We start from the raw sequence: 13,343 nt of genomic DNA on the forward strand, positions 1-13,343 counted from the left end.
ACGGTGTGAGAGAGATACTTAAGATATAAATTAAAAAGCCAGAAACAAATACACGCCTAAATAAATATAATCACACATGACTTAATACTATTTACGATATAAAAACAATTAACGATTATTTATTTACTTCACAAAGTATCGCGAAAGCGAAAACTTTCAATATATTACGTACATATATAAGTCAACACACACGTATATCAATATATTCTTTTTTTTTTTTGCTATATTCCTAGCATTTGAGAAATTAATAGTCAAATAAACCATGTATAGAATCTACCATCGATTTAAAATATATTCAAGTTTATTCCCTGCTCGAGGAGTTCCTTCTGAATTCGAGCGTCCATCCTTTCATTTTGAGCGACTGTCATCCATTCTTTCCACGTAGAAACTTTTCCTGAAAAGAGAAAGAAGAATAGTAGGTAACCATCGAAGAATTTAGTTGTATCTTTTCTGTTTTCATTGTTACTGTTGTCGTCGGGGGTGTTTGCTAGAATATGCATATATAATGACGGATGCCTTATTTCAGGATGTGTCCCCCCCCACCCATACACACACGCACACACTCCCTTTTTTCCTTTCGTTTTAGTCCTTAACATCTAACACATTTACCGGTTCAGTTTCCACTCATTCGTTATTATTTATGTTATTCTTTACTCGGAAAAGGAACCAAGGGCTAGTATCAGAAAGGGCAAACATGGAAAAGTGAACTAAAACGAAAGAGAAAATGTGTATGCGTATATGTGTGTGTAAATATACATACATACATACATACATACAAACATACATACATATATATATATATATATATATATGTATATATATATATATATATATATATATATATATAATATATATAATGGAGTTTAACGCAGGTTTTATTCAATTCTTTTACTTCCGACACATGTTTCGAAGATATCACTGGTATAATTTCAAAGGAATAAAACGGTGAAAAACAATGTAATCTTCTCTTCAGGAAAATGAAGAAATGAAACTCGTCAATAAGACATTTTAACAGAATATGATGGATATATATAGTGATTAACTGAACGCTATTAATTTAAAAAAAAAAAAACGTTATAGGATATAACGTCAAAGGTAACCTGTAGAAAGAGGAAGGTATTGAGAGAGTGATTGAGTGAGAGAGGAGAGCCTCTTTTGATGCATTACTTCTCGGACGTGACATGGAGTGTCTACATCGTCAACCTACTCTCAGTTGATCCAACCGAGTTGCCTGTCGGGACCGGGGAACAAGAGGAAATGATAGATATTCAGGCTGAAGAGATAGCAAAGAAGAAGCACAAAGAATTGGTTCCTACGTAGGCTCGAAACGTCAAAGATTTTCTCACCTTCCCGAGCGTTAAACTAATACACCTGTCTTGGTCTTTTGTTTTTCTGTAAATCTCAGCTATATATATGTATATATATATATAATCGATTAAGTAAACAGAAGATAGAATTGGTATAACTCTGCGACTGTTCTTTATGAGTGGGATGCTGTCCATCATATTGTACTGCATCAGTTTTGCAGTCTGGGTCACAACAGTAGATTTATACATAAGGTGGTGTCTTGTTAATGATCTTGAGTTTGGACTGTCAAGTTGTTATTTTCCCGATTCAGTTAGGGAATGAGGCACGCTACGATTGTCCTTATTATTAAATATTCATAACAAATAATGTGTACACACACACACACACGCACAAACTGTAGAAAAGAAAGAAAGAAAAAAGATAATTTTTTTTTTTATCAAGAGAAAGTAAATGGGAGAGATATAGATAGTATGAGACCGGTAGAGGAAAAATTAGATTAAATTAGATTTAAGGGGACGGAAGGGTACTAGAAAAAGGAAAGAAAGTATATATACAGGCGAAATTGTCTGGGATAGTGATATAGATTGGATGGACCCCAATTCTGATAAAGTCATTCAACTGGAGGCTTTCAATGCCAGGGTTGGAACAGATTGGCAAACATGGAACTCTCTAGGACGTTTTGGTACAGGGAAAATGAATAGCAATGGCCTCATGCTGCTGGAGCTTTGCGATGAACGTGGACTTCACATCGCAAGCACTCATTTTATGCACAAGGTGATCACACAACAATGTTGATGCATCCAAGATCTAAAGTTTGGCACTTATTTGAGCAAAAAAGACGAATAAAGAGATATTAAATGCCATACGCACGTGTATACACACGCATACACATATATGTTCATAAAAACACACACGCGCACATACATGTACATACACATGCACATACATACACACACATCTGTATCTTGAAACTGAAGTTCTCACCTGAACGAAAAAATCCACTGTTATCTTTGAAATTTATTTTCAAAACATCTTCTTTAACAGATATTTTCTCCTTTTTCATTCTGTCAAATGTGCACATATCTGCAATATCTTTAATCAGTTGCTCATCAATTTCCTTGCCTAGAAATTTTGCAATCAATGATACGATTTTAACAAGATCCTGTTCAGAAGAGAATACAGACATATTAAACTTTAAACTTTCACTTTCTCTTCCTTCTTGTCATACATTTAATCATCCAATATTTGTTACACAGAGGGCTGGCTTGATATCTTGCTTTGTTAATTCTTTATACTTTTTCATTAAATTACCCTTTACTTAATTGTTCCTGTTGTGGTCGTTAAGCTCAACGTCATCCTTCATTAAACAGACCTATGATCAAAAGAGTTCCACTCGTGACCATTCTGTCGTTTTTTCAGGTATAGATTATATAAGATCATATCATCCGAATGTATCATTTCCTTGTTTAAACCGCTGGGCGTTATTTGATGAAAATGTTACTACTATTGGGTCGGCAACTAAGTTCTCGCCGTTTTTTAAAATTAAAATTTTTTAAATACTAATTCTTAAAAGCAGAAATCGTAAAAGATAAATTGCTTCTAAAATAACAACTAATTAATCAATTATGTATTTACCCTTGTTGTTTACAACTTCTTCCAAACGTTCAACAAGATTTTCAATACCTCGTTCGTAGAAATCATTCGATTTTGACTTGAAAAATTGATCCAACCAAGCTCTCAACGAAACTCCGCACATAGCATTTGAAAGAGATCGAAAGAGGAGGAAATCCGTTGGTGCCAAATCAGGAGAGTACAGCGGGTAGGCAGCACTTCCTAGCCATGGTTTTGAATGGCTTTCTTGGTCATATTGGCGATATGAGGGCGGGCGTGGTCGTGCAGCAGAAGAACTCCATGCTGCCGATTAGGTCTTTTCTCTTGAATAACCGTGTTGAGTCGTTCCATCTGTTGAACATAGAGTTCCGCGTTGACCGTTTGGTTCCGTTCAAGCAATTCGTAATGGATAATCTCTTCCCAGTCCCACCATACACACAACATCGTTTTACGCGGATGAAGATCTTGTTTCGTGCGCGGTGTCGCTTGTTTACCGGGGCTAAGCCATTCCTTACGCAGATCATACAGGCACCATTTTTCGTCGCCAGTAACGATTCGGTAAAGAAATCGTGGCTTGTGTCCATGACTTGAGCGGTGACGAGCAAGCAAACCAGCGGAGATTGTGGCTCGTTGGTTTTTGTTGTTGTCACCTAAAGCATGCGGAACCCATGCTCCATACTTCTGAACCTTTCCCATCGAGTAAAGATGCTGCTCTATAGCAGTGTGGGAGCATTCCATTATCTCTGCCAGTTCCCTTGCCGTTTGATGAGAATTTTCGTGCAAAAGTTGGTTTAATAGTCTTCGTCGAACTCAACTGAACGGCCAGAACGAGGTGCGTCTTTGAGATCAAAATTTCCGTTTTTGGACTTGGTATACCAATCAGGAGCGGTTCTTTCAGCTATGGCACCCTCTCCATACACTGCACAAATGTCTCGAACAGCTTTTTCGGCCCTAGAACCCTGATTAAAAGCAAAAAGGTGTCGAAAATGCACGTTTTTCTTAACTTGACATTCCGTTTTAATGATCTGAAAATAAACAAAAATTAACTAAAAAAAAAAAACACGAACTAAGTGAGATTCTCAACTAGGCTTGGTATGGAATATTTAGACTTCTTGTCATTCGACCGTCTAACGGCTTGGCCGATTAGACTCAAACTCCATACACAATAACATTAGTCATAAAAATCGCTGTAATTAGCCGAAAGAAAGCAATGTTGCACAAACCCTTTATACTAGTGAAAAAGGAATGATATATGAAAGTAAAGAGAAAAAAAGGATCTTTTCGGTTTGAACGGCAGTTTTTAACATAATTTCTAGGTAACTAAAAAATTTTAAACTTCGTATACTGGTAGAATGTGTTTATAAAACATCTATTTCTCTTGGCTTTATTGAGAAAATTCTATAGTTTGTAAGATATTTGTTGTTTTTTTCTTCAATTTCTGCAATTTCAACCAATCACTGACGTCCATTGAGGTAAAAACATTCTGTACCGTATGAATACGTCCCTCGTTTAAGAAACAGATTGGGTTTATTTACATTTGTGAAGGAGAAAAGATACCATTCCCCCAACCGTAACCCTAACCCTAACCCTAACTAACCCCAACCCTAAAAGAGGTTCACATGCAATAGATCGATACTAAGGTCATAATTATGGGTGACAATTTCATATGACACCCCTAGAAAAAACTGCCGTTCAAACCGAAAAGATCCGAAAAAAATAATAAAGAGAAGAATGAGACAGTGGTAAGAAGTAGAAGAAAAAAAAAAAGATAGCTATGGAACACCTACCTTCGAAGCCTCTTCATATGTTATTACGAGAGCATTGGGGTTGTCTTTGAGTATTGGCCACCACTGTCTTGTGTATTCAAAATAATCACCCCTCGGGACTGTAACGCCAGAAAACGAAATTTGTTCACAATTAATGTATACGTTGTGGGACTGTCCATTCGTTTGAAATTGAAGAATTTTTAACTACCCTATAAAAATCATTTACTTTGTGAAAGTGTCTAAGTTTTTTTTTTTATCTCGAAATCTTTCCTTTGCCCAATAACACTTTCATTGTTTCTTCTACGGCCCAACGGGTTACAACATTTACCTGACAATTCCCTGACTTAAACATGACTTACCGTTTCCGTCCATGAAGAGCTCAAAGAAACTGTGGAAGTTGCCATCATACTGAATAATTTCGATACTCCACATATGTCTGTAATAAGAAACTACCACAGACTTAGGGTTACGCGCGATGAAAATGATTTTGTTATTCTTAAGTAATGCTTCAGGCAGAAAGGTAGGGTGTAAGTGTGTGTTGAGCACCCTTGGAGATGGTTTTGAATCCAGTTGATCTTTAAGCATGAAGTCTATCATATTTTCTTCTTTAATACTGGGAATTCTTTCAGCTTTTCCATTGACGATCATACTCGTTACCTCCCAGATCCAGTGGGTTCCTGTTATTAAAATTTAATACAACGTAATTATATGACCGCAGACTAATGACTGAAACAACTAAAGATAAAATATATGATTATGCTATTCTCGACATAATAATGATAATAATAATAATAATAATAAAATAATAATAATAATAATAATAATAATAATAATAAACTGTTCTCAGTATTTAAGGAAGCTGACAAATACAAACAAGAAATCATACCACCCAACAAATATGAAGAAGAAGAAGAAGAAGATGAAGAAACAACAAAGGCTATAAAACAAATGAAATCCAAACTAAAACTAGAACAGCAAAGACCCATGATAAAACGATGGCAAGAAAAGCCCCTTCATGGTAAATACTGGACTAAACTAAATGCAAAAGAAATAGACAAGGAAAAATCCCAGCAATGGTTGAGAAGCTCAGGACTGAAAGCAGAGACAGAAGGATTTTTAATTGCAGCACAAGACCAAAGCCTCCCCACCAGAAATTACCAAAAACATGTAATGAAAAGAAATATAACAAGTAACTGCAGAATAAGTGGAGATGGACAAGAAACAATAAATCATATTATCTCTGGCTGCCCAGTCCTGGCTAAGAAGGAATATATCCACAGACATGACAGAGTTGGGACCTACATACACTGGAAGCTATGCCAACATTATGGAATAACAACAGAAAAAAGATGGTATAGGCATACACCAGAAAAGGTCACAGAAAACGAGAAAGCAACCATACTCTGGGATATGCCGATACACACAGATAGAGAAATTAAGGCCAACAGACCAGATATAGTTGTCAGAGATCATGAAGAAAAAAAATGCATTCTAATTGATGTATCAATACCAGCAGATGACAACGTGTCTCTAAAAGAAATGGAGAAACTTTCAAAATACAAAGACCTGGAAATAGAGGTAACCAGAATGTGGAATCTAAAAACAGAAACAATTCCTATCATAGTAGGTGCATTAGGAATGATAAAAAAATATTCAGACAAATACATAACAAAAACACCAGGACTTACAAACACATATAACATACAGAAAATTGCACTACTAGGCACTGCACACATCCTACGCAGAACGCTTTCCATACAATAACCATCAGAGCATCACAACAAATCACAGCACATACCCAAGGCACACAGAGCTGCGCTCGGTTGCGAAGTGAAAGCACGCTATAAAAATAAAACTACTGAATAATAATAATAATAATAATAATAATAATAATAATAATAATAATAATAAATAATAATAATAATAATTCCTAAAGATTTGAACAAATGGATAGAGGAAATAGGTACAAAATGTAGTTTAGTGCAGTTCCAGTAAACAGTATTATTATTAACTTGATCCTGAACGCGGTTGTCTCGAAATTTGTATATGGTTTCACCAAGCTAAAATCTTTATTGCTTACAATGATGGTCAATAGTTCATAGATGTTTGAGCATCTGTAATCCAAGTAATAGAGTTTAGTAGACGAGATGATGTGGAAAAACAGGTACAGAAGCGCATTTAGAAGCGATGTCTAGGCTAAAAGAGTATCTGTCCTGTGCGACGATGTTGAAGTTTTGAGTCTGTTTATGACTTTACTGTAGCATTCAACATATCCCAAAAAGATCTGAAGTAAAAATTTGAGAATTTAGTGATTCAATTTTCGAGATGTTTTGTTTTTGAATGGGTAAATCACAAGGGGCGCTGTAACTGAAGAGAAAATTTCGGAATATACATGTATGCATACAGACATGCCTGCATACATGTATTCTCTCTCTCTCTCTCTCTCTCTCTCTCTCTCTCTATATATATATATATATATATATATATATATATATATATATATATTATATATATATATATGTGTGTGTGTTCTATATATATATATATATATATATATATATATATATGTGTGTGTGTGTGTGTGTGTATGTTTATTATCACAATATTAAGTCGAAAAACTGAGACATTGAATGTGGAACACATATATATGTTTACTAATTTATATTATTTATTTATATCATTATGTATATGTATATTTTTATATGTATGAGTGTGAGTATATGCACTCATATGTATATGTTGTATTATGGGTATGTACCCACACCCATGTGGGTATATATGTAGACTGATTTATATTACATAATCTCCGAAGAGGCCTTATGATACTTTTGTAAATGTCCCATTTATATCTATATATTGACCTACCATAAAAGGCTAATATTGGTAAAATGAGACATACTTATCTACATGGCCGAAACAGCTGTAAGATGTAATCTATACTTATATTTATATTTACTTATATTTATATTCTCTTTTATATATATTCTACTTATTATACAACATTACTCTTTTATGTACACTTTTTTATGTACATTCCTTTATGTACACTGATTTGTTCTGCTTTTTATATTTAACCCTACAGTCTCTTATGTGGTGGTTTAATAAAGTATGTGATTGAGTATTATCTGGTAATTTGATTTAGATCTATTTCTCCATTTTCTTATCTTGTATTAGTAATTTGTGGTAAATCATTTTACCTTTGCCTATATAATACAGTAAATGAATTGATTGCATCGCAGTCATTGGTACTTCACTAACAGTATATTGGAAATATGTTATCCCATGGAGGGTTGTATTTGCAACCCCTATCTCAATTTGTATATATATATATATATATACACACACACACACGAACATGTATACGTACAAAAAACATATATGCAATTGGCGTACGTACGTGTGTGTATGTCTGTTGCCCATACACACACACACACACACACACACACACACACACAACACACACACACACACATATATATATATATATATGTATAAATATTAATAGCTATCGCCAAGCTAACATGGAAGTCCTGAAAAATAGGACGAATGCTACCGTTGATTACCTCCAAGAGGCCATCGCCTCTAGCTAGCTATGTGACACACGAATCTGTGTCCATTATAACCTTCGAACAGGGGAGGTCAGCAGCGACGCCTGCTGGGTTCGGCTACTCCACATTGATACGAGGCAAACACCTCGAAACTAGTCTGTGGATGCCAGACCAGCAAGGGGAAGCTGCTGACCTCCCCTGTTCGAAGGTTATAATGGACACAGGTTTGTGTGTCACATAGCTAGCTAGAGGCGATGGACTCTTGCAGCTAATCAACGGCAGCATTCGTCCTATTTTTCTGGACTGCCATGTTAGCTTGGCGATAACTATTAATATCCTGTACCGCTGCCGTAGTTACCCTTAGAGAGAGAATTATAAATAATTATATATATATATATATATAGTGTATATATATATATATATGAACCAATTTCAACACATTTCGCCCAAATTTGACGTCGCTGTTACTTAGTATAATTTGAAATAAAGAACTTGATTAGCTTAATAATCCTAACTTAATCCCGGGCAAAGCCGGGTTATACTGCTAGTACACACACACACACACACACACACACACATATATATATACACTGTATATGTACATGCATACATACATATATACATATATATACACACACATACATAGATTAAGATAGTATAACGATAAATTAATATCATAGTACATTAAATACGTTATAATATAAAGTAAGTAAAAACCAGAAAGGTAGAATACATAAATGAGAGTGCAAAATAGCACTTACAATTGCTAGAAATAAGAGCTAAAATTATAACTGGAATAGCCACACAAAACCACCAACCTATATATATATATATATATATATATATATATATATAGGTTGCTTTGATTATATATATATATATATATATGCTGAAACCCCTTCGGTCATGACTGACCATGGGATTGCACCTAGAAAGTTACCCTCCCAGGCACAAGTCCGGGCAAGGTTGTTTACGGAAGACCAGCAGTCACCCATGCATACCGGCCTCCCCTCTCCGCGCCACCAAGGAAAAGGCAAAGGCCGATACCACTTCGCACCTGTGACGTCGCAACTCATTTCTACAGCTGAGCGAACTGGAGCAACGCGAAATAAAGTGTCTTGCTCAAGAACACAACACGGAGCCCGTCTGGAATTCGAACTCATAACCTCGCTCGACGCTCTAACCACTGAGCCATGCGCCTTCAGACACACACACCCTCACGTATAGTTATTTAGTGTTACGTTAAGAGTGGGGTGTGTAATTGTGAGTGTATGAGTATAAGTGTGTGTAGGTGTGTCTTTGCATTTGTCCCACCTGACACCGTTTGTCAACCGGTGTTAGTTTGCATACATCCTCGTAACCTACCGGCTAAGCAAATGTGACCAATAGAATAAGTGATAAATTTTTAAAAAAGAAGTTCTGGGGTCGATTTTTGCCACTCAAAAATTTCAAGTTGGTGCCCCTACGTAACCACAGTCCATTGGATGAAGCAAATAGAAAGAAAGATTAGGAAAAATATCAGTAAAGCCACTCACCCGCGGTTGGATATGCAGAAATGACAATGTCATCAGCTCGAAGTGGTAGAGAGGAGATATTTGCCAAAACAGAGGGAACTGCTGGTAAGGCTGGCAGTGGAATCCCTTTATAGAGGTAGAGAGAAAAGCTATGTCCATCTCTGTCGTAGATTTTTGTTAGAGAGTTTTCAACTTCTCTTTTGATCATCTCGCTCTCCATGATTTTATTTGTGGATAATTACGATTTTACTATCATATACACGAACGAATAATAAAACTTTTCAGTATAAGGATATATACATACGTACACACACGGTTCAAATTTGACTAAACGAAATGGACTCACTCTATGTGCACACATGCAATTTCATCTGCCGTAGTAGTCTCGTTTGTATGTGTTTAGTTAAGAATTTAGGTCGCTTATAAAAGTGTTACGAAACGTTATCTGTATTCTTGTGTATTTTCACAAAGTCACAATAGATACGCCTTAAAGTTGTCCACTTGTTTATATAAGTGTGCACATGTGTATTTCAACGTGTGTGATATGCTGTAAACGAAGAGAAAATTTCGGAATATACATGCATGCATACTGACATGCCTGCATACATCTGCATGCACAGATACATATGTCCGCACACACACGCACGCACACATACACACACTAGTTCTTACTGATTATGTCCTATACCATCAACAAACTGACGAGCGAGCACACGCACACACATTTCTGTTTATACAATGTAAATGTGAATACGTCGCTACACAAATCCGTTGAAATTAGTTATATAATATATATATATATATATATATATTAGTAGGTGAATGAATTATCCTATGTTTATTGTCAGCATGGAAACTTCGTTTAACCGAAACCTGGGTAGCAAATTCACGTCAGAAACACGGTTGAAGCGACCTGTCAAAGGTAGAAATTTGTGTGTTGTATATGAATAAATGAAAGAAAGGAATTTTGTTAACATCTTCGTTCGACACCATTCTTTCATTTATATATATATATATATTTATATGGTGATGATATATATATATATATATATATATATATATATATATATATATATATATATATTATATATATATATATATCACGTGACCGACCAGTCCATCAGATGTAGTTACACATCGCTGGTCACAATGCGTTCGCATTGTTTTAGCCTTCGAATGACGCCACCCCGCTGGCTAAGCGAGCAGGCCAACAGAAGAAAGAGTGGGAGAAAGAGTACAGCAGGGATCACCACCCCCTGCTGGAGCCTCGTGGAGCTTTTAGGTGTTTTCGCTCAATAAACACTCACAACGCCCGGTCTGGGAATCGAAACCGCGATCCTACGACCGCGAGTCCGCTGCCCTAACCACTAGGCCATTGCGTCTCCACTATATATCTTCTCTTCTCCGTCTGTCTTGATATATATATATATATATATATATATATATATATATATATATATATATATATATATATATATATATATATATATAAAAAGTTAATCCAAACAAGAAAACACAGAAAAAAAGAGAAAAAAAACACAGCAACGCAGGACGTGGAACAATTAATTAAAGTATTATTGACGCTCAGGAAGAAGGGAAGGAGGGTTTAAGGTTTCGAGCGGAGCTCTTCGTCGGAAACAAGGAGAAGGAAAGATCCCAAGAAGGGAAGACAGAGGAAAAAATATTTGAGCTGGTGGTGCTCAAGAGATTATATATATATATATATTATATATATTATATATCTTTATACATATAAAACTGAGAATGTGTGTCTGTCTGTCTGGCTGTCTGTGTGTTTCCCTAAAACTTGAGAACTACACAACCAATTTCATTCAAATTTTACATATGCCTCACTTAGGGTCCGGGTAGTGTTCAACTTCTTGCCTAGAGCGAGCCCATAGCAATATCATATCTTCCCCACTATTTCAGTATTACGTGTTAAAAGTGAAACAAAAATATTTCTCTATTTTATGTCAGATGCTTTCACTTTAACAATAAAAATAATAATAACAATTGAATTATATGTAGTAAGTAATAATTAAAATCAAACTAAAGTATAATATAAGTAAAAATAGCAATTGGTATAAAATTGCATCAATGATTTGAACTTGAATAAGTGGTTTCACATGAATGGGAATTAAATTAAAAATAAAATTAGCGTGCAGAAATCCAGATGGATAATAAAAAATTAAATCAAAGAAAAGACTACTGTCTATAAAGTATACAATGTAGAGAAAAAAGAAGAGCTAACATTTCCATTTTTCATTGATTGCTAATCTGTTTTGTCGATTGCTATTTATTACCGGTTTGTTAATTTAATTACTGTTACTTTGTTTTATATATTGTGTCTTCTGTGTAAGACTGTTATTATCCTTCGCGCGAAGGCTACGTATTAAAATTCCCAGCCCCGCGGGGGAATTATTATTGTGAAACAATTATTGTGGAACTATTTAAAAATACACACAAAAGGCTTGCGAAGCCAGATTTTTTTGAAGGCTTGTTAAGCCACATCCGGAGATGGATCCTCCTATCTCCTATTCACCTGTATCAGGTGAAGAAAACTCACCGGCGGTGACGCCGAAAACAGAAGAAGCCCCAGCGAAGAAGTTCGCAGAAGTTGCGGGCAAAAAACAGAAAAAAATTAACACTGAAAAAAAGCAACCTAGAAAAATATGCAGCATGTTTGAAAAAGGAAGGTAATGAAGTGACAGTAATACCAGACGTCAGAAAGACAGAGGAAGTAGATAAAAGAAGGATTATTTACAAAACGTATAATACGACGATGAAAACCATTCAAAGAGTGAAAGAGAAAAAAATCGAGAATTGTCTAAAGACAATACGGATGGACATCACATAAATACGAGGGACGTTCAATAAGTAATGCCCCTGACCCACTTGCAGTTGTGTGATCTAGCTGAAATTTTGCATGTGCAATTATTTATATCTCTATAAGTGGCAAATTACAGCTCTGAATTGATTGTCGTTTCTGATTTACAGGTGTTTGAACTGAGTCAAGTGTGAAATGGAGCCTGTTGAGTATCGAGCCGTGATCCGGTTTTGTATTTGAAAGGACGCACACCACGGGAGACTTTTGATGAAATGAAAGTAACTTGTGGTGATGATGCCCCATCATATGACCTTGTAAAATGCTGGAATCGTGAATTCAAACATGGTCGGAACTCTGTGGAAACAGCTCCCAGATCTGGTCGCCCCCATTCTGCCATTGATGAGGCATCTGTCCGTCAAGTTGAGGCTGCCATTTTGGAAGATCGACGCATAACTATTCGCCAAATAGCCCATGAGGTCAAGATTAGTACCGGGTCTGTGAAAACTAACATTCATGACCATTTGCATATGCAAAAGGTGTCTGCCAGATGGATTCCCAGGTTGCTCACACCTTTCCAGAAGCAAGAACGCGTCAAGTGCTCGAGGATGAATTTGGAGATATGCCAAGAAGATGAGTCAAAATTTTTCAAAAGACTGATTACACAGGATGAAACCTGGGTCCATCACTATGATCCAGAGACCAAAGCACAGTCAATGCAGTGGAAGCACCGTGACTCACCTCCTCCAAGAAGGCAAGGGTGCTGCCCTCC

At 35.9% G+C, this 13,343-nt stretch overlaps 1 protein-coding gene across 1 annotated transcript; it reads right to left on the minus strand.

Moving 5' to 3' along the window:
- Window positions 1-208: 208 nt before the first annotated feature.
- LOC115209801 (sulfotransferase 1A2-like) lies at window positions 209-10,330 on the minus strand. The gene is made up of 5 exons (XM_029778350.2): window positions 9,769-10,330; window positions 5,045-5,362; window positions 4,707-4,804; window positions 2,293-2,470; window positions 209-394 (listed from the first exon to the last, which is right to left on the minus strand). The coding sequence occupies exons 1-5, from the start codon at window positions 9,965-9,967 to the stop codon at window positions 285-287; spliced, it is 903 nt and encodes a 300-aa protein (XP_029634210.1). The 5' UTR covers window positions 9,968-10,330; the 3' UTR covers window positions 209-284.
- Between the last annotated feature and the right edge of the window lie 3,013 nt (window positions 10,331-13,343).

Source organism: Octopus sinensis, linkage group LG3, assembly GCF_006345805.1.
Source record: "Octopus sinensis linkage group LG3, ASM634580v1, whole genome shotgun sequence".
In the NCBI taxonomy this organism is placed as follows: Eukaryota; Metazoa; Mollusca; class Cephalopoda; order Octopoda; family Octopodidae; genus Octopus; species Octopus sinensis.

Excerpts from the sequence above, each read along its gene's own strand:
- LOC115209801 (XM_029778350.2), bottom strand. The coding sequence starts at position 9,967 with ATGGAGAGCGAGATGATCAAAAGAGAAGTTGAAAACTCTCTAACAAAA. Across the intron at positions 5,363-9,768 it reads TTCTGCATATCCAACCGCGG|GAACCCACTGGATCTGGGAG; the intron begins GTGAGTGGCTTT and ends TTTTAATAACAG. Across the intron at positions 395-2,292 it reads CAGTGGATTTTTTCGTTCAG|GAAAAGTTTCTACGTGGAAA; the intron begins GTGAGAACTTCA and ends TTCTCTTTTCAG.